This window comes from Neoarius graeffei, chromosome 13 (genome assembly GCF_027579695.1).
Source record: "Neoarius graeffei isolate fNeoGra1 chromosome 13, fNeoGra1.pri, whole genome shotgun sequence".
NCBI lineage: Eukaryota > Metazoa > Chordata > Actinopteri > Siluriformes > Ariidae > Neoarius > Neoarius graeffei.
In genome coordinates, this window is record NC_083581.1 from 9,694,029 (window position 1) to 9,716,521 (window position 22,493).

The 22,493-nt window shown below is 41.6% G+C and overlaps 1 protein-coding gene across 1 annotated transcript in view; it reads right to left on the reverse strand.

Moving 5' to 3' along the window:
* The window catches only part of LOC132897222 (centrosomal protein of 83 kDa-like), a 41,762-nt gene that overhangs the window by 9,158 nt on the left and 10,111 nt on the right, over positions 1 to 22,493 (reverse strand). Inside the window, exon 3 of the mRNA XM_060938692.1 lies at positions 9,342 to 9,464. Within this exon, the coding sequence (XP_060794675.1) occupies positions 9,342 to 9,464 (123 nt within the window). The remainder of the gene's footprint in view (positions 1 to 9,341; positions 9,465 to 22,493) is intronic.

The window sequence follows — 22,493 nt, forward strand, 5'->3', positions numbered from 1 at the left end:
TTTATGGTAGAGTGTCATGCATTTGGTGATATAAAGCAGAGATGGTAAGACTGTGCCATTGTATACTTTCAACTTGGTGGTTCTCTTGATGTCATGGCAAGAACATGGTTGTTTTGTAATGCACCAAAGGCTTTGGTGGCAGCTTGAATCCGGCGGTCTACCTCCAAGTCTGATGAGTTTGTGTTGATAACTGCACTGCCTAAGTAGATTAAACTCTCAGAACTTATAAGAAGCATTCTATTGACCAAAACAATGTTGTTTGGCATTGCCTGTGGCTCAGGTGAGGGTTGGTACAAGAGTTCTGTTTTTGTGGTACTGATTGTCAATCCAATCCAAACAGGGTTGCAGCTATGGCAAAGCGATCAACAATTTCCTGCATGTTGTCCAAATTTGTTGCTACAAATGCAGAGTCATCTGCATACAGCAGTTCTTGCATGCAAATTTGTCAAGTTTTGGTTGAGGACTTGAATCTGGCAAGATTGAAGAGTTTGCCTTCCGATTGAGTTCTGATGCAGACCTCCTTTATTTAGGTTAGTGCCCATAGTCTCTAGGACTGCTGTAAGGTAGAGTATAAACAATGTTGGGGCAAGAATGTATCCTTGTTTGATGCCATGATTGACAGGAAAAGCTTCAATGATGTCTTCTCTGATCGAAACCTTCCCAGACATGCTCTCATGGAAGAGCTTAATGAACCATATCAGTCTTTCCAGGCATCCATACACTTCTAGTACCTTCCAAAGCATCTCTCGGTCAATGGTGTCAAAGGCCTTTGAGAAGTCTACAAATACCATGTACAGAGGTTGACACTGCTCGATGGCTTTCTCTTGGAGTTGTCTTGGGGTAAAGATCATATCTGAGGTAGATCTGGAAGCCCTTAAACCGCACTGACTTTCTGGAAGTACAACCCCGATTCCAAAAAAGTTGGGACAAAGTACAAATTGTAAATAAAAATGGAATGCAATGATGTGGAAGTTTCAAAATTCCATATTTTATTCAGAATAGAACATAGATGACATATCAAATGTTTAAACTGAGAAAATGTATCATTTAAAGAGAAAAATTAGGTCATTTTAAATTTCATGACAACAACACATCTCAAAAAAGTTGGGACAAGGCCATGTTTACCACTGTGAAACATCCCCTTTTCTCTTTACAACAGTCTGTAAACGTCTGGGGACTGAGGAGACAAGTTGCTCAAGTTTATGGATAGGAATGTTAACCCATTCTTGTCTAATGTAGGATTCTAGTTGCTCAACTGTCTTAGGTCTTTTTTGTCGTATCTTCCATTTTATGATGCGCCAAATGTTTTCTATGAGTGAAAGATCTGGACTGCAGGCTGGCCAGTTCAGTACCCGGACCCTTCTTCTACGCAGCCATGATGCTGTAATTGATGCAGTATGTGGTTTGGCATTGTCATGTTGGAAAATGCAAGGTCTTCCCTGAAAGAGACGTCGTCTGGATGGGAGCATATGTTGCTCTAGAACCTGGATATACCTTTCAGCATTGATGGTGTCTTTCCAGATGTGTAAGCTGCCCATGCTACATGCACTAATGCAACCCCATACCATCAGGGATGCAGGCTTCTGAACTGAGTGCTGATAATAACCTGGGTCATCCTTCTCCACTTTAGTCCGAATGACACGGCATCCCTGATTTCCATTAAGAACTTCAAATTTTGATTCGTCTGACCACAGAACAGTTTTCCACTTTGCCACAGTCCATTTTAAATGAGCCTTGGCCCAGAGAAGACGTCTGCGCTTCTGGATCATGTTTAGATACGGCTTCTTCTTTGAACTATAGAGTTTTAGCTGGCAACGGCGGATGGCACGGTGAATTGTGTTCACAGATAATGTTCTCTGGAAATATTCCTGAGCCCATTTTGTGATTTCCAATACAGAAGCATGCCTGTATGTGATGCAGTGCCGTCTAAGGGCCCGAAGATCACAGGCACCCAGTATGATTTTTTGGCCTTGACCCTTACACACAGAGATTCTTCCAGATTCTCTGAATCTTTTGATGATATTATGCACTGTAGATGATGATATGTTCAAACTCTTTGCAATTTTACACTGTCGAACTCCTTTCTGATATTGCTCCACTATTTGTCGGCGCAGAATTAGGGGGATTGGTGATCCTCTTCCCATCTTTACTTCTGAGAGCCGCTGCCACTCCAAGATGCTCTTTTTATACCCAGTCATGTTAATGACCTATTGCCAATTGACCTAATGAGTTGCAATTTGGTCCTCCAGCTGTTCCTTTTTTGTACCTTTAACTTTTCCAGCCTCTTATTGCCCCTGTCCCAACTTTTTTGAGATGTGTTGCTGTCATGAAATTTCAAATGAGCCAATATTTGGCATGAAATTTCAAAATGTCTCACTTTCGACATTTGATATGTTGTCTATGTTCTATTGTGAATACAATATCAGTTTTTGAGATTTGTAAATTATTGCATTCTGTTTTTATTTACAATTTGTACTTTGTCCCAACTTTTTTGGAATCGGGGTTGTATGTCCGCGCAGTATGATGTAAACAAACTGTAATCTGTTGGCTACGTCAAGATCACATGTTCAAACCGTCCAATAAAAATATCGAAAGAAAACGTCAGACATCCCGGAAGTTTCCGATTCATTATAAGCAATCTCATTGGCTGCCGATCTTGTCTCGCACCAGACGGACAAAGCCGACTGATTTTAATCAGCTAGGAGAAGACTCGCTGGAAAATTTGATCCACATCAGCATGGATGACAGTGAGATGGACTATGAGAGGTTTGCCCAACATTGGGCCAAGCAAAAGCCAAGGAGAATTAATCTGCTTTAAAGGAGTAGAAAACTTAATTCATTAGTTTGGGTTTGCAGAAAGATTATGTACTTCTACACACTCTCACGAAGTGAAGTTGTCCAAATGTGTCAAATGTAGCATAATTTCAAATAATAATCATAAGCAGTTTTGGCAGTGTGATGTCACTGGGATCCATTTAACAAAAGAAGGCTCCGGATTATTCTTTTGTTAAAGGCTCATAGTGACGTCATACTGCCAAATATGCTTATCATTATTATTCGAAATGATGCTACATTTGACACTTAACAAATTCTCTTCATGAATGTGTTAAGTACATAATCTTTCTGCAAACTTAAATGTATGAAATAAGTTTCATTTTCCTTTAAATATGTTTTAATCTTAATCTAGTCCATTTAATAAAGTGCCAAAATTTAAACTTTATAATATGCAGTTGCCTTACTTTTCAGTATATCTTAGTTATACATATATTATGGTAATTGCATCAGAAACATTCTAAATCATTACAGTTATAGTAATACAGCAACTTATTTTAAGGTGGCAGTTCTTAGGTTCAGATCCCTTTGTGATCAACAGGAGGTCATGATGATCGATTCTCTTCATTGGATTGCATAAGATGGAGCAAACCACTGTTCATATTTTCATGCACATTTTTGTTACAACACTACTTGATCATAGATAATTAAGTGCAAGGTATCCCTGTAGATTTTCAAATCTATCGTATACCTAAGTAATCTATAACAAAACAGTTTAACTTGCATGTTGAACTTTAAGGTGAAATTTCAAATATGTATACATTAATACTATTTAGGTCAGAAATCACTGAACCACTGTTAAAATCTATCCTGTAATCATGTATCTAAAACCTCTCAGAGACCCTGAAAATGCATCTGAGAGCATCTATTTTCAAAAAATTTTCCGGCGGGGCATGCCCCCGGACCCCCCTAGTTTCACTTCACGCCGTTGGCACTCAATTGTCTGTGTCTTATCATGCCAGAATTTAGAGCTTTAATTTTTTTCTGGGGAAAACACTGCAGGGCGGCACGGTGGTGTAGTGGTTAGCGCTGTCGCCTCACAGCAAGAAGGTCCTGGGTTCGAGCCCCGGGGCCGGCAAGGGCCTTTCTGTGCGGAGTTTGCATGTTCTCCCCGTGTCTGCGTGGGTTTCCTCCGGGTGCTCCGGTTTCCCCCACAGTCCAAAGACATGCAGGTTAGGTTAACTGGTGACTCTAAATTGACTGTAGGTGTGAATGTGAGTGTGAATGGTTGTCTGTGTCTATGTGTCAGCCCTGTGATGACCTGGCGACTTGTCCAGGGTGTACCCCGCCTTTCGCCCGTAGTCAGCTGGGATAGGCTCCAGCTTGCCTACGACCCTGTAGAAGGATAAAGCGGCTAGAGATAATGAGATGAGATGAGAAAACACTGCAAGTGCCAGGTACATACATTCTTGGGGCTGGCAGGATACTACCAAAGATTTGTGCCTAACTTCTCTCTAGCCTTTCCCCTCTCAGACCTGACCAAGAAAGTCAAACCGGAAAAGGTGAAGTGAACCATCAACCAGAGCAAGCATTCCAGTCTCTGAAGAAGGCCCTCACAAACACCCACATCCTCCAAAGTCCAGACCTCGACTTCTCATTCATTGTCCAGATGGATGCCTCGGAGACAGGCCTGGGTGCCTTGCTCTCACAGGTCATAGACGGTGAAGAGCATCCCATGCTGTACATCTGCCGGAAGCTGCTCCCAGCTGAGAAGAACTATGTGGCTGTGGAGAGAGAAACCCTGGCCATCAAGTGGGCAGTAATCGAGTTGAGGTAATCTATTTGTCCAGTCATCATTTCACACTGGTCACCAACCATGCCCCACTTCAGTGGATGGCAGCTACCAAAGATACCAATGCTTGAGTTATTCACTGGTTCTTGTCTCTGCAAGACTTCTCTTTCCAGATCCAGCACAGATCTATAAGCCTGCGCTGGAACACCGACGGCCAGTCGAGGAGATACAGCCTCGGGGCCAAGCCTGGGAGGATGGCAGTGTCACAGTTAAGGGAGGGGATATGACAACAGCCCAAGAAATCCTCTGACAAAGCAGCGCATTGCTCCTCGCACAGCTGCTCCCACGATGCTGAAGAAAGCAGCACTTTGGCACCATTTTTTTGGACAGCCTGAGACAGTGTGTCTATAGAGTGGAACCAGCATGTCTATGAGGTGGAGTCAGCTGATCACACATGGCTGGAGTGGTATAACTGGTGCCTTAATTAACCCTCTGAGTAGCCAAGGGAGTATAAAAAGGCGCAGCAACAAACACCGGTTCGTCAGAGTACTCCAGACTTCACTCTCTCTCTGGGCTCAGGCCACTTCACAGATACAGAAGAAGAGGATGATGAGTTCGAGCTCCATGGACATCACGCCCGTGATCTGCGTCATCACCGGATCACCACTAGGACATGGTACAGCCAGCCCCCACCAGTGTCCTCGCCCTAGGCCAGTTGGGCTGCCTGCTGCCCGCACTGACTGCACTCACCTCACACTTCTTCAGTACTTCCCCATTCCCTGCTTTTTATTAAAACGAGACACGTTTTTTGCACTGAAATTTGGGTTGTGTGTCTCTGCTCTCTCTCACCCTCGCAGCATGAGTCTATGAGTTTAACAGCTTTAAAGAAGCTGTTTTAACACCAATAATAAAGAAAGGTGAGGTGCTGAAGCGATTTATTATGCAAAAGGTTATGTGTCAAAGCAAGCTGTCACGCAAGAGGTTAGTTGCCAAAGCAATTTGTCACACGAGAGGTTAGGTGCCAAAGCAATTTGTCACGTGATTAGATGCTTATTCAGTCACCTACTGCTGGGTTTCATGTGACGTCACATACGCTTCATTAGTTATTCAAAACTTTAGCTGTTGGTCTACCAAAGCTCAGTTGACAAAGTGTTTGCACGAAGAAGGTGCATTGCTCGCATGAAAAATGCCTTACGCTTGCATTGTTTTAGGTTGTTCGAATCAATCAAACCGTGAAACTGATAAAAGTTTCTTCAGGGTTCCCCATGAACTAATAAAAAAGGGTGAACAAGCACAGGATTTCACAAAAAGATGTTGAGAAAGGTGGCTTTTCTCACTGAAATCGAAGGGAGCCAAATCGAAGCGCTCTCGAGTTTGCAGTGATTATTGTGTGAAAGGTTTGTATATCCCTCTCAGCTGTCATTAGTGTTTTCCAAGTACTTTTCTTGCTATGTGTCGTTATTTTATGGTACTTTTTTTAGTCACGAAGCACTAAAGTCCCCAGCTGTTTCTTTGTTTACTCCTCACAAAGTCCATATGCATGAAGGTCGCAACAAAATTCTTACCCAGCCATACAGTTACAATGCGCCATGATCACTTCTCCATCTTGTTTAACTAAGATCCAGGTCTTTAAAGGGGTTTCTGATGAGCTTTGTGAATGATTAACCTGAGAGATAAGAGTGAACACAAGTGAGAATGAAGCAAACTGTTGTTTTCACTTCAACTTGCAGCGCTTCGTTGTAAAGACGCGAACGAAAAGCTTAAAAAAAACCACACTTACACGGGTAAAAACAATACAGGATTCATTCAGCAGCGACTTGATACCGAGGTCCTTTACCCAGCCGCATTCAAAAAAAGTTGTAAGCCTCCATACTCTTCCACGCTTTCATCTGTTTTGATGTCTGCAACACCAGATAGTTCGAGATGTCAGGGAACTCGACTGAAGGGTAGTTTTTGAAATCGTATGACAAGTCCTTTCCCAGACTGTAGGGGTCTATTCCATTGCACATAGCAATCTTCTGAATATATCTAAAGTGAGCAGTGGCTTCTAAATTACGAGCATACTCTAAGTTATCGCGAGTTGTTTGCACTATAGCAGCCTGTGGCAGCGGGGGCATGGTCAAGCGTCGGTCTGTGACCAGAGGGTGGAGTCAGGTCAGGCGGAGGTAAGTGGCAGAATCACTACACCTGATATCAATTAACCTGTGGTTGTGTGTCTTCCCAGCGACCACACCCTATATAAGGAGAGAGAGAGCAGAGGAACGGAGCTTTCTCCCCAACCAGACGGCCGATGAGTGTGTGCGTGTGTCTGAGTGTCTGTGAGAGTAAAACACTGAAAAGTGTTGTAATAAAGAATTTTTGGAAACTCCGTTCTGGCCTGCCGTGGGAACAGCCGCCAAATGATCCTCCGCCAACTTGATGGCCCGATCCAGAGACGCCAGGCGATGGCACTGGACCCACTCCGCTGTTCCTTCAGGAAGCCGGACAATGAACTGCTCCAGTACCACCAGATCGATGATTCCCTCTGCGTCGCAGTTGTCAGCCCTCAGCCACCGTCGGCAGGCATCCTGGAGTTGCTGGCCAAATGAGAACGGCTGGCCGACCTCCTCTAGGCATAGAGTGCAAAAGCGCTGGCGTTGTTGTTCGGGGGTGCGCCCCACACGCTGGAGAACGGCCCGGCGCAGGTCTGCGTAGACCAGCCGGCTGTCGGTGGGGAGCTGTAGCGCGGCCAGCTGCGCCTCGCCCGTTAGCAGGGGGAGGAGGCGCGCCGCACGTTGTTCCACCGGCCAGCCCGAGGCCTCTGCTGCTTGTTCGAATAGTGCGAGGAAGGCCTCGGGGTCGTCGTGCGGGCCCATCTTCGTTAGGGTGAGGTGGGGTGGGCCCACGGCGGTGGAGGTGGTGGACCCCGCCGACGCAAGGAGGTGCCGGAACGCCTGTCGATCTTCCTGTTGCGCCAGCACCAAGGCCTCGAACCGTTGTTCTTGCTTCTTTCAGAGGGCGACCAGCGCCTGGTGCTGGCTCTGTTGGGCCGTGGCGAGGGCGTGGACCAGGTCCGCGAAGGGGGAGGACTCCATGGGACTATTCTCCTCTGTGCTCCGTCCCGGGTTTCGGCACCACTGTAGAACTTTGCGCAGGTGGGTGGAGCACAGAAGCACGGCAGGCCAGAATGGAGTTTCCAAAAACTCTTTATTACAATACTTTTCAGCGTTTTACTCTCCAAGACACTCAGACACACGCACACACTCATCAGCCGTCTGGTTGGGGAGAGAGCTCCCTTCCTCTGCTCTCTCTCTCCTTATATAGGGCGTGGTCGCTGGGAAGACACACAACCACAGATTAATTGACATCAGGTGTAGTGATTCTGCCACTTACCTTCCCTGACTCCACCCTCTGGTCACAGACCGACGCTTGACCACGCCCCTGCTGCCACACAGCCGTTTAGACCACCAGCTATTTCACTTCCAGTAAAACCACTAAGAAAAGTGACATGACTGAAACCCAGCAATTTAAACAAGAACTTCACTAGTCACCAAATCTCTGCAGTATCAGATCTGGGTCTGATAGAAGTAATATGTAATATGCATCCAGAAGACATGAGATGGCTTTTCAGCACTGCAGATATTTATCTGCCTTCCTTTAATATTGTACACATCTCCACATCATAACCTCAAGGGATGAGGCCTCTACATATAAGGGCATGATATGTATATGATGACTGTTTTCAGCCACCATATTTATCAACACCCGTTCATTCTTAAGCTGTGATTGGCAAGATACGAACATTTCATCAATCACATGTGAACCCTGTCTTAAGATGATTTTTGCACTCGGGCCTGCAATGGTTTCTATGTTCGATTGATAAATGAAAGTGGGATGGACAGTGAATTCTTTGATCAGTAAAAAAAGGAGCAACTTATTAATTAGCACTCACAGACTTTTGCCTCATATTTTTCTAATGCATATCTTTTTTCTACAGTTGCTAGAATTTTCATGCTGTCTCCATCAATGAATAAATAAGCTCCTCATGAGCCGGGTCAGGTGTGAACATTTCAAAAATATTGCTTGAGAAGCATCACTTACACAACACAGGGATTCACTTTTTACTTTTTGCTCTTTGATTGGGAAAAGCATGCATTTTATTCGGGGCACCCACAAGCTTGTTATTATAGTGTTAAATGGTGTACTGTGCAAGCACTGCAGGCAGGACGACACAATTAAAAGTCTCATGTTTTTAGTTTGATTGAAAAAGTTACAGCTTTTCTGTTTTGCATGACTGGTATTCAGAGGAAATACAGCATGAAGCCAGTCAAGCATTTCACAGAAGAAACATTTCAAAAGATAACAAATGCAACAGTCTACCAGTCTTTTAGTGTATGTGCAATAGTTTGCTCCACATCATTCTTATTATGGCATGGATAAGGCTACATGATATGAAGCATTCTTCAACGCTAATATTATATAATTTTTTTAAATTATTTTATCTTAACTGTTCAAGCACCAACTACCAAAGCAAATTCCTTGTATGTGAGAACGTACTTGCTAATAAACTTGATTCTGTTTCTGATTCTAATATTTCCATTATTGAGATATTCATAGACCTGAAATTTTAACTTTCTATCTAATATTACATTCAGCCGTCAATGCTCATGCCCCTCAGGCTCCAAACAGGTGAGAATGAATTTCACAGTGCACATATTTTTTCCTCAGTATTTATCATATTGTTTGGAACTCGTATGATTATTTATAGTACAATTTAGATGAGGCCTTTGTCACTCACCTTGTTTTTTATCTCACACTCTCTGTGTGTCTTTGAGAGAAGTTCTTCCAACTCCCTCACTCTGTCCTCCAGGTTGGACCTGTCCCTCTCCATCGGAGCACCGGATACCTCATCCTTCTGATTCTTCAGGGAGACAAAACAGTACTTAAGAATAGACACGTAAAAACATATCATGTGACGATAAATCACGATACAAATTCATGACAATTTGAATAAATGAAAGAAGAAATAAATCACAATCATTAACAGGCTGTGTAATCTCTTAGTTTTTCCCAGTTGTAATTGCATTGTTCAGACAGCAGAAGGGCACAATAATGTAAAATAGTGAGAATCCATGTGACTTAACACTAGGTGGAAGTAACACAGTTCTAATCATACATGTCAAGTTATACGGTTTCCCCGTATTTTGTACGGGAAAATACAATTTTTTGGCTAATACGGCGTACACTGATTTTCATACGGGAAAATTACATTTTGTATCCGAGATTTTTTCCGTTACTCCGAGAAAATTTTCTTAGCATCCACCATTAATTTTTTCAAACACGCATGGCCAATGAAATGGAACTATTTTCGATTTATGTGGTTTTATAGTTGCACGTGGTTTTCTCGATCATTTAAGTACATCGGCTTGGACTGCCCAGACTTTTGTGCCGGCTGCAGAAGTTATGTTCTGCTAATTTCTTGCGGAACACAACATCCCCCCAACTGTGGCAGACCATTTTTCGCAAGTAGCGGAAAAAAAATTCCCGATTCAAAAACTTCACAGGTAAGCATTTGTGGGGTTTTATTTATTTATTTATTTAATTAGTTTTTACTGTTTGCATGTGGGAAAGCTTCCTCCATTATCATGATAATTTAGGGAGGCGATACTGGGAGTCGCTGTTTATACAACGGCAACTGTAGTTACCCGGCGATTTTGCTTCCCTAAACATTTTAATTGCTGATAGACATTATATGTAGACACAGATGACCAACACTCATTACTACCATCAGTAATCAGTAAACTGGAAAAGTATTGAATTAAGAGTAATGGTGGTAACGACTGTTGGTAACCTGTCTCTAAAATGTGTAGTAGGGGATGGAAGCAATTTAACACCATCTACATGTTTGCCGTGCTCTGATTTTCTTTTATTGACCAGGAAAATAATAGATGTATATTGGAGAAAGGTCTTCGATGTAAAAACTGCTCTGGGTGTTGCCAGGTTTCCAATGCTGAAACAACTTTTTACTGCTTTGCTGTGCCTCCCACATAGCAATGCAGATAGTGAGAGGGCTTTTTCATTGGTTAGGAAAATTCATACTGAGTACAGAAAAAATATGGCTGCAGACACATTAACTGCATATCTGCAAATTAAAATGAACTGTGATGAGGAGCTACAACTGCTACCCAAGCAGTGATATTATAGTTAGTGCCAAATCTGCAACGTCTTTGTACAGCAAAGAACACTCCAAAAAGGAATAAGATTTAAATTCTTGTTATAAATTACTGGGAAGATTTTCAATTTAACTTCATAATTTATTAATATTTTCACTTATCCTTGTTTACATAATATACTTGATGTGGTTCAGTCATCTTTAGTTGGATCTAACACTGCTTGTGGTGTCAACACTTTTTTCTCAAATGGAACTTTTACTAACCTTCATTTACTGTTTGACATGATTATATATAATTTATTACATGTAACCTACTATTTTAATTAACATAGCTACTTAGTACTGCTGTTATATTTCAAGTAATTTTCTTTGGTGGAATGTAATATTGTAGGTGATGTCAACACTTGTCAAATAGAACTTTGTGTCATTTTTATGAACTATTTAATATTAATACATTTTATTTGCTAAATTTACATCAATAATTCTGATATTACTGATACAATGTATATTAAACAGGGCTTTGAACCAGAATTTTTTTCCTATTGGTTCGTTCCGAACAGAAACGGAATTTTAACGTTTCCGGTTTTGGGTTCCACCATTAAATAGACGTTCCCGAACCGGTTAGAACAAAACAATTTAATTCCCGAACCGGTTAGAATAAAACAATTTCATTCCCGGAACGGTTAATTACGTTCCCTGTCAGCTGTTTAACAAATGGCTATAAAATTATGTATCTGTCTCATCCAGCTTAAGCCAAATGTAGGCTAATTCTATTACAACCTTCATTAAATAAGACAAGAAATAATTCAAAACAATTATTATTTCAAATGTTGGTGATTTGGATTCTCAGTATGTCTTCCCATCTACACAAACAGAAAAAGTGCCAAAAATGAAAGATAATTCATTTAGTGTGTTACCAAAGGCTAGTCAGGCCCTATGCATTGATAGGCTAACAGAGGTTAACGTCATTTAATGTTCGCGAGCCTCTCATTAATGTGGACAAATATATTGATATCATGTTTGAAATTGACGTTTTTGAATAACGATAGACTGCAATATTTACCTCTTATTTAAGATGTGGAGACGTGATAGCAGTCCACCCTCCCGCTCTCTCCATTCAGTCAGCGAACGTCACACAGGAAGTGAACCCCAGCGGGTCATAGAAACTTGTGCAGGAGAAGAATGACTTTTTTATTTGTAGGCTACGGAAACTTTGAGGAACGAAATAAAAACCAGTATTAACCGGTTACCATTATTTTTAATAAGCGTTTCTGTTCCGGAACATAAAAAAATAATAAAGTTTCTGGTTTCGTTTCTGTTCCATGTGAAATAGAAAAAGTTCCCGGTTTTCGTTTTCGTTCCTTGAACCGGTTCAAAGCCCTGATATTAAATAATTAAGTTTATAGTTCAGTCAGTCATTCTTTTTAGTAGATAATTGTTTACTTGACTGTACATATAGTCCTTTTTAATTCAGTTGTTTTCTCTGGGATCTAAAATTAATTTTTATTCAGTACATGCTTATTTGATCCCTTTAACTTGATGCAGTGTGATAAATATGCCTATTACAATAGGAATGTATAATGTAGAATAAAACAATCGGTGCTTTGGATTATATATTGGAATTTTTCTCGTGTATAAGGGCTCATGGGTGTATGTAAGGGAAAAGTACAGATTTTATAAGGGCATGGGTAACTAAAGGTTGACATGTATGGTTCTAATGCTGTGAAAAGAAACAAAAAACATCTGAAATGGGAAAGAGCTGCTGTGTTACTGACTGTACAAATAGATTCAACAATAATCCTGACGACACCCTTTACAAATGTTCATAAAAGTTTATTAAGAAAAGGCCTATTTGTTATGAAGGTTTTTCATTTAACAAAAGGAATGTTTTAGTGAATAGGCTATTAAATTTTACTGCAACCTTTACAAATGTGGGTAAATAAATATTGTTTGTTATTAAGAAATGAAAAAGATTTTAATTTCACAAAAGCAATGTTTAAGTTGATAAATAATAGGAACATAAAGAATAGGAAAATAATAGGAAATTTTGGGAATAAATATTCATTTCTTTCCAAAATATCAGAGGAAAATCACATCATGAACCCAATATCGTGAATCGAATAGAATCATGAATTGATTGAATTGTTACATGCCTACAAAAGAAGAATGTGACGACCCTCTGCGTCTCTGTCAGTCTGGGCTACCGCGGAGTCTTGGCTGGCGGGAATGGCAGAGTGGTTGGTTGGAATTAGCTGCACCTGGCAGTTGGCTTTAAAAGCCGGGAACAACTTGCCCCTAGACAGACTTGGCCCGCCCCCACACTTACAGCCTAATACTCACATGCTCTCTCCTCCACGACACGCACTCAGTGTATCTTTCATACATTCTCTTGTTGCACCACAATCATTTTCCCATTCTCACTCTGATCCCTACCGGCATTCCACTCACTCATTACATTCACAATCAGAAGCCCACATCCCCTAGACATACCTTCTGTTTTTTTCTGATACAAATAAATTTATTTTATTAATTTAATTTTGGTATTCAACTCTGTTCATGTTTGAGGCCCACGCGAGCCTGGGTCATAACATGAAATTGGGGGGCTCGTCCAAGATTGGTTGTGGAAGTTCAGCAGGAGAAAGGTGAGCAATATACTGCTTTGTATGTTGCCTATACCGAGCAAGCTCCTTAGAAAGTGCCTCAGCTGACTCGAGCTCACTCGTTTTCTTCCAGCGAGACACCATTTCTTATTTTGCTTGTTTGTTATTTTGCCTTTTTTATGTTTTACGGTGGGGCGGCACGGTGGTGTAGTGGTTAGCGCTGTCGCCTCACAGCAAGAAGGTCCTGGGTTCGAGCCCCGGGGCCGGCGAGGGCCTTTCTGTGTGGAGTTTGCATGTTCTGTCCGTGTGGGTTTCCTCCGGGTGCTCCGGTTTCCCCCAAAGACATGCAGGTTAGGTTAACTGGTGACTCTAAATTGACTGTAGGTGTGAGTGTGAATGGTTGTCTGTGTCTATGTGTCAGCCCTGTGATGACCTGGCGACTTGTCCAGGGTGTACCCCGCCTTTCACCCGTAGTCAGCTGGGATAGGCTCCAGCTTGCCTGCGACCCTGTAGAAGGATAAAGTGGCTACAGATAATGAGATGAGATGTTTTACGGTGAACTGTTGACAGCACGCTTCGAAGTGTGATATTGAGTCGCACCTCAGCTTTTTGTCCTTTTATGAGTTCGCGATAATCTCCTCAGCTCGGTGAATCATAGGGGGCTAGGTGGGTTATTAGGAGCTGCTCAGACCCAAGAGCTCAGGGTTTAGGCTACCATCGACACACATTGCAGGGTTAGCTTGTTGGTGGTTGTTTGTGGTATTTATAGGAAGGTAATGTATTGCTTGGCATTGTAAAAGGTAAGGTCTGTTTGTCTATTGTTTTGCTGTGTTTGGTTATGCTGTTGCCTATGTTTTAAGTCTATGTGTTATTTGGTATTTGCTGCTAGAACTATCATAGCTACTAATTAAATTATAGCGGGCGAGTCATCGCTTGCTTGTTGTGTTTGTGCGGTAGGCCAATGGGGTTTAACTACTGCTAAGTTTATGTAGCTTACAAGTACCGGAAGTAGCCCATTGTTTGTAGCCTTGTAGCTTTGAGTTAGCTAGCCAAACGTGTCTACCAATGGTTTGTGGACGCCTAGCGTTAGAGCAGGTTGTTAAACAGCATCTGGGAAATCAATCCTTGCCTTGTTTTGTTATTGAGTGCGTAAGATAATTGTCTTGGTCAGATATTCCATGTTGGTATTCCTTGATGGGAATTTGTATTCCCTGTATGCACAGTCGGTTGTACTGTACTTGTGTTTAATGTCACAGATTATTTAGAGGAAATGATACCTGTGTTATTCATAGGTGTTACTGGGGTTTGTCTGAACTTTTGTGGCGGAGAGGATTTTTTCATTTTTTGATTAAAATCTGAGTGTTTTGGGGTGAGTGGAAGGCCTATATTTACTGGGGTATATTTATTAAATTGAGTGTCTTCACCAGTAAAGCTTGGTCATGTCTTCTGTTGTGGATGATTTTGTATCAGTGCCCTCTGAAGGTACTTGAGAGGTGTACAAAGGAACAGTTGGTGTTGATTGCTGAACATTATGGGGTAGAGCTAAGTAGTGAGGTTAACAAGTTAAAGCCCATACTCTTGAGTCACCTTAAAGCCAAACTAGTTGAAAAGGAGATTCTTGTTTTAAAACCTGAGGAGCCTATTAGTCCTGGGGCATCAGTTGCATCGGTTGGGAGTCAAGCCATTGAGATCAGGTGAAAAGAATTAGCGGTACAGGAGAAACAAATGCAGCTCAATGCAGCCAAACTTTGTGCTGATCGTGAAGCTCTAGCTGCTAAGAAGAAACAGATGGAGAATGAGCTGGAGCTTAAGAAATTAGAGTTTCAACGCAAACATGAGGAATGCAAGCATGAGGAATGCGAGCGTGAACATGAGCGCGAGGAACGTGCTGAATGTGAGCATGAGTGTGCTTGCGAGCATGAGAATAGCCAGAGGGAGTTTGAATTCATAGAGCATGAGAGGCAATTTGAATTAAGGAAATTAGAGCTAGAGCTGGCTGCAAAATGTACCCCAATTCCATTTTCGTCTCCCACTCCTGCTGCGCCCCCTGTTCCTCCTGTGTTCGACATAGGATCCACAGAGGGTTTGTTTTGTTTTTGTGGCGTTGTTTCTTTAGGTTTCCTGAAGGAACCCTCTCAGGGGAGGGAGGTGTGATGACCCTCTCCGTCTCTGCCAGTCTGGGCTACCGCGGCGTCTTGGCTGGCGGGAATGGCAGAGTGGTTGATTGGAATTAGCCGCACCTGGCACTCGACTTTAAAAACTGGGAACAACTTGCCCCGAGGCAGACTCGGCCCGCCCCCACACTTACAGCCTAACACTCACACTCTGTCTCCTCCATGACAGGCACTCACTGTATCTTTCATACACTCCCTTGTTACACCACAATCATTTTCCCATTCTCACTCTGATCCCTGCTGGCATTCCACTCACTCATTACATTCACAATCAGAAGCCCACATCCCCTAGACATATCTTCTGTTTTTTCTGATACAAATAAATTTATTTTATTAATTTCATTTTGGTGTTCAACTCTGTTCATGTTTGCGGCCCATGTGAGCCAAGGTCATAACAAGAATGAACAAACACATCAGTTATCATATAAAAAGAGTTTAAAATGATCCCAGACACAACTGAGTGTCCTGACTTGTCTCGGTTTGGACACGTTTTCATGACAGGTGTTTGTAATATTCAGTCCTTCATGTTCAGTTGCAGCTCTCTGTTCCATCTAAAGGACCAAATTGTCTACAATACAATATACAGCATGGAAACTTTCAGAACTCTGAGGAAACTTTATCCTTAAAACTGCTCACTGTGCTATCTAAAATTGTCCCTCCCCCAATCAATAACTTTACTTTGTTGGGAGGGTAAATTCAAGAAGATTGTAAATTATTTAAGCACTTATCATTTCTAGCTGTTTCACTAGCTTGTGTTTGCTAGATCTAGTTATACTTATAATAATATACACTTGTACTAGATAATGTATACTTATTCAATGTTTAAAATTATGTAGAATTGTTTGTACTATATTTTAAAAGCAAAGTAAAAGATACACTACTGTTAAACCAGACACCACAGACACTGAAGAGCTTCATCTCTTTTTTGGGCTTTTTTTTCACCTTTCTTATCAAATAGGACAGGAAATGAGTGGGAGAGAGATATGGGGAGGGATCAGGAAATGACCTCGGGCCGGAATCAAACCCAGGTCCCCGGATTTATGGCATGGCGCCTTATCCACCTGAGCCATGACGTCCCAGAGCTTCATCTCTTCAGACAAAACAGTGTCACTTCATGAACATCAGTGAAGCAGGAAACAGGAACAAGTTTAAAGCAGGGAAAAAGCTCTACAGGAGAGCTGTAAGCATCTATTTACTGACTGAACAGACTACGAGTTTATGCGGCACGCAGAACGCAGGAACCACTCAAGTATAAATGTTCAGTAAGAATTATAACCAATTTTCCATTAAAAACCTGAAACTCAGTGATAATGAGCCTCAGTAGAGTTGACCTCAACCATAATCAAGACAACAGCTAACAGCTGAGCTAATGCAGCGATCTACAGTGGTGCTTAGAAGTTTGTGAACCCTTTAGAATTTTCTATATTTCTGCATAAATATGACTTAAAACATCATCAGATTTTCACACAAGTCCTAAAAGTAGATAAAGAGAACCCAGTTAAATAAATGAGACAAAAATATTATACTTGGTCATTTATTTATTGAGGAAAATGATCCAATATTACATTTCTGTGAGTGGCAAAAGTATGTGAACCTTTAGGATTAGCAGTTAATTTGAAGGTGAAATTAGAGTCAGGTGTTTTCAATCAATGGGATGACAATCAGGTGTGAGTGGACACCCTGTTTTGTTTAAAGAACAGGAACCTATCAAAGTCTGATCTTCACAAAACATGTTTGTGGAAGTGTATCATAGCACAAACAAAAGAGATTTCTGAGGACCTCAGAAAAAGCATTGTTGATGCTCATCAGGCTGGAAAAGGTTACAAAACCATCTCTAAAGAGTTTGGACTCCACCAATCCATAGTCTGACAGATTGTGTACAAATGGAGGAAATTCAAGACCATTGTTACCCTCCCCTGGAGTGGTCAACCAACAAAGAATCACTCCAAGAGCAAGATGTGTGTTAGGGTTTTGCTGGGATTCAAACCTGGGTCACTGGTGTGATAATCCAGCAAACCCCCACTAGGCCACCAGGGGGATGACTCAAGTGCAGAGGCATGAGGTGTAGGTAGAGTATCAAAAAACAGTTTATTTACAATATATACAATCCGATGGAAAAAACAAAAAGAAAATCCAAAAGCTCAGAAGATGACCAAAAATAAAAATATCCAAAGGTTCAAAGTCCCAAAAAACAAAAGGAAAGGCAAAAATGCAGAACGCTCAGAAGATCAAAAATACAAAGTCCAAAGAAAGCAAAAACATCAAAAACACAAGGGCACAGGCAAGATACGTGGGACAGAGAAAACTAGCACTAGACAACATAGCATAAAGACTCTGTGATTAGGGGGAACAAACAGAGGGGTATTTATACACAAACTCATTAAGGAACAGGGCGGGGCAGGAAACAGGCAATCAAGACAAACACAAAACACAGTGGCGGCCTCTAGAGGCCAAAACAACCATGACAAGATAAACATAACAGCGGCCTCTAGAGGCCAAAACAGTCCCAGTCCTAACAACGTGTAAAAGTCGGCGAGGTCACAAAGGACCCCAGGGTAACTTCTAAGCAACCAAAGGCCTCTCTCACATTGACTAATGTTAATGTTCATGAGTCCACCATCAGGAGAACACTGAACGGGGGGGGGCGCTCTTGAGCGATGAGGAGATAAGACGCGCTAGCTGTAGCTCCTGCAGAATTTCATTTAAAATGTCATATTAAACCAAACCCACGCAAATTGGACTCATTTACACGAAGGTCTGTGAATCTGTGATACTCATAGTGCCGACAGTGCTCCACAAATGCCAAAAACTAAACCGAACTCCAGGGCCGAACCGTCTGAGGCCCAACTGAAGCACCGAGCCAGAGTGGGAAAGACAACCCATGCATGCACTCAAAGCACGGATCAACAGGCAGTGCTAGTTGCCATAGCAGCACTCCAAGCGGACTTATCCCAAGTTAAGTCGGACATTTGCGCCAAAATTGATGAAAAGATTGCAGATGTGAGTACAGTTTTGAGAGGTGAAATTGCTGCTTTGAAAGCGGAAAGTGACAATAAGTTTATTACTGTACACGCTCGCCTGGACGGCCAAGATGACACGCTGAAAAGTTTAGTCGAGTCAGCTAATGGTACTTCGGACGTCGTTGCGGATCTCGAAGCTAAAGTTAAGGCATTACAGGGTCAAGTCGAACAACTTTCAGACAAATGCTTAAACCTGGAGGGCCGGTCTAAACGGCAGAATCTGAGGATCGCTGGAGTTAAGGAGGGATTAGAGAATGGACAGAAACCCAGAGACTTCGTAGCTCAGCTGTTAGCAGAGGTTCTACAGCTTGATGAAAAGCCAGTGATTGACCGAGCACATAGGGCACTGCGAGAACACCCAGAAGATACCCAACCCCCGCGGCATCTGATCATCAGGGTACACTACTGCCACACCTTCGAGGAGATCCTGCAGAGGGTGAGACAGTCCACAACCCTCACATATCAAGGTCAGCAAATTCTAATTTTTAGAGACTTTCCACCTGCCATTGTCAAACGCCGTGCGGCTTTTACCCCTGCTAGAAACTTACTGTGGGATAGACCCGGGGTGAAATTTGACCTTTTATACCCAGCTAAGCTGAGGGTGATGCACAACGGGAAGGAGACTACGTTCACCGACGCAGAGGAGGCGCGTTTGTTTGCTGAACGCCTCTCCACCCTCGTCAATGAGACTAATGAAGGAGGAGGAAAAGATGTATAAAGCCACTTAACGGCTGTGAGCGCAGAATATATAAACACACCCTTTCAGGCATTTATACCTCCTTTCTGTGTTCGGCCATCTACCTTGAGGCTGACTTTATTGGATAATATTAATACAATATACTTCAGTGGTGTTTTTTGTTTTTCAGAATAAGTCTCAAGATATGGCTAATAATTTTTTTTCTTTTTCTTTTACACTTTTCAAACCAATAGGCCAGTTACAGTGTTTGAGTTCACATAATATGTGAAGATCTTCTTTCAATGTATTCCTGGGAGAATGCACGACCTTTAATTTGAATTATAATGGGTTTGGTGAGGGATTTTGCAACTGCAGGGCTACTAGGATCAAGAGTTTTTTACTGTTAGCTGTTGAAGTTAGAGTTCATTCTTTTTTTGGAAGGTTCTTATTGCGCACTAACTAGGAGGCTGACAATCTTTAGTTTTTGTCTTGTTTTTTTTTTGTGTGTCTGAATGTGTTTAAGGCGGATAATAGGGTGGGAGGAGGGGTGGAGGAGGGTGGGAAGGAGTGCTACTCGTTTTTTGGCTTTATATACCAAACAAAAAAGAGGGAGACATTAATGTATGACCCAAAGTGCACTGGAGGAGGTGCGACAGGTGAAATGCCAAGCAGGGAATACCACCTTAACCTGTACATACTACTATGCTTTTAATCCAAACATATAATGCATGTTGGGAAACAGTTTGAGATGAGTGGGGGCAATTTAACCTTTTGCTCATGGAACGTGAATGGTATTAATGAACCTGTGAAGAGAGGTAAAGTACTTGCTCACCTTAAATCATTAAAAGCTGATATTATTATTTTTTTTTTACAAGAAACACACCTAAAAATGATGAACACAACAGACTAAGATGTAGGTGGATACAACAAATTTACCACTCTAATTTCTCCATAAAAGCCAGGGGCGCAGCTATTCTGATACGCAGGGGGGTTCCCTTTAAACAAATGTCCTCAATTGTCGACAAGGATGGATGATATGTAATTCTTATGGGGGAAATCCACTCTACCCCAATGACCTTGTTAAATATATACGGGCCGAATAGTGACGATCCTGAATTTTTAAGAAAAGTCCTAAATTTGATACCAGATATTTTCAATACTAACCTAGTCATTGGGGGTGACTTTAACTTTGTTTTGGATACTTATTTGGATAGATCTTCTACCCTGAGAATAGAACCCTCCAAAGCATGCAATCTCCTAAAGTCATACACTGAGAATATGAATCTATTTGACGTTTGGCGGATTTCTAATTTTTCAGGCAGAGAGTATTCCTTTTATTCCAAAGTACATAATGTATGTACAAGGATAGACTTTTTTCTGGTTGATGGTAAATTGCTACCTTACTGTTACAACGCTAAATACCACATTATTATTTCTGATCACAGCCCAGTGTCATTTGCACTTAAGCTCCCTGGACATATATCCAACCAAAAAAATTGGAGATTTAATCCCCAGCTCCTCACTGATGGCAAGTTTTGTGAATATTTAGAAACACATATAAAACTCTTTTTTTGAAACAAATGATAAAGATGACATCTCACCCATATTATTAATGGGAAACATTTAAGGCCTATTTCAGAGGCTGTGTTATATCTTATCAATCATCCCTTAAAAAGAGGAATAAAGCACAACAAATGGAATTGGAAAAACGAATTTATCAACTAGATAGAGACAATGCTCAACAACCATCTTTGGAAAAACACAGAGATAGCTGCGCTCAAATATGAGGTGAATAAAATAATGTCTGACAGGATTTGTAGAGCCTTTACATTTGCCAAGCAAAAGTACTTTGAGTTTGGTGATAAACCACATAAATTATTGGCAAGGCAATTGCGTAAAATTGAAAATGATGGGACAATTCATAAAGTTAAATCCAAAACTGGCATTGCCCTCACCGCTCACAAGGAGATTAATGATCAATTCAGGCAATTCTATGAAACTCTATACACATCCGAACATAATGCCGCACCAGATGCAGCACAGTCTTTTTTGGATAAATGCAACCTCCCGTCTCTAAGTGATGAGGAGCGTAAGATTCTAAATGCAGACATTAGCTGTGAGGAGCTACTATCAACTATTAAATCACTGAATAATGGTAAAAGTCCAGGCCCTGACAGGCTTAGCAACGAGATATACAAAAAGTTTGGTGTTTTGTTGGCTCCATATTTATGTAAACTATATATCCGGTCGTGTGAGGACGGCATATTACCACAAACACTGACTGAGGCCACTATTACCCTACTATTAAAAAAAGGGAAGGACCCGGAAGAAGTGGGCTCATACAGACTAATTTCATTATTAAATACAGACCAAAAAATTCTAGCTAAGACACTGGCCAAGAGACTTAATGCCTTCATGGGTAAATTAGTACATCCAGACTAAACTGGGTTTATCCCCAATAGAAATTATTTTCATAACCTCAGACGTCTTCTTAACATTATGCACTGTGATAGGCCGCCCACACAGGACCTTGTCATACTCAGTCTGGATGCCGAAAAGGCATTTGACAGGGTGGAATGGCCCTACCTTTTTGCGGTCCTGGAAAAGTTTGGGTGTGGCCAGAGATTTCTGTCCTGGATCAAGCTACTGTACAATAAACCCTGTGCTAGGATACTTACAAATCAGACACTTTCCACCCCATTTCAACTTGGTAGACGTACTAGGCAGGGTTGCCCGCTTAGCCCATTGCTATTTGCCCTAGCCATAGAACCGCTTGCGGAAACTATCTGAGCACATCCCAGGATACATGGTTATGAGACAGGATACACTAAAAACAGGATCTCATTGTATGCAGATGACATATTGTTGTATATCACTCAACCCCTAGTAACCGTCCCGTCAATACTGGAGGTGTTCAGCTTGTGTGGTACCTTTTCTGGGTATAAGATTAATTGGGGTAAAAGTGAACTGCTACCTATACGGTTTGGAGATCAGGACTGGCTCAAACAGCTTCCTCTACGTGTAATTCAAGACAATTTAACTTACTTGGGAGTGATGATCACCAAGAAATACAATGCCCTTTACAAAGCCAACTTTCCCACCTTATTAAGAAAGCTGGAGCACAATATCCAATTTTGGAGGACACTCCCAATTTCCCTACTGGGAAGAGTCAATGCCATCAAAATGATTTTTCTCCCTCAGATACTTTACCTTTTTCAAAATCTACCCATATTTCTCACTAAATCTTTCTTTAAGAAACTAGATTCAATTGTTCTTCCTTTCATATGGAACTATAAAGCACACAGAAT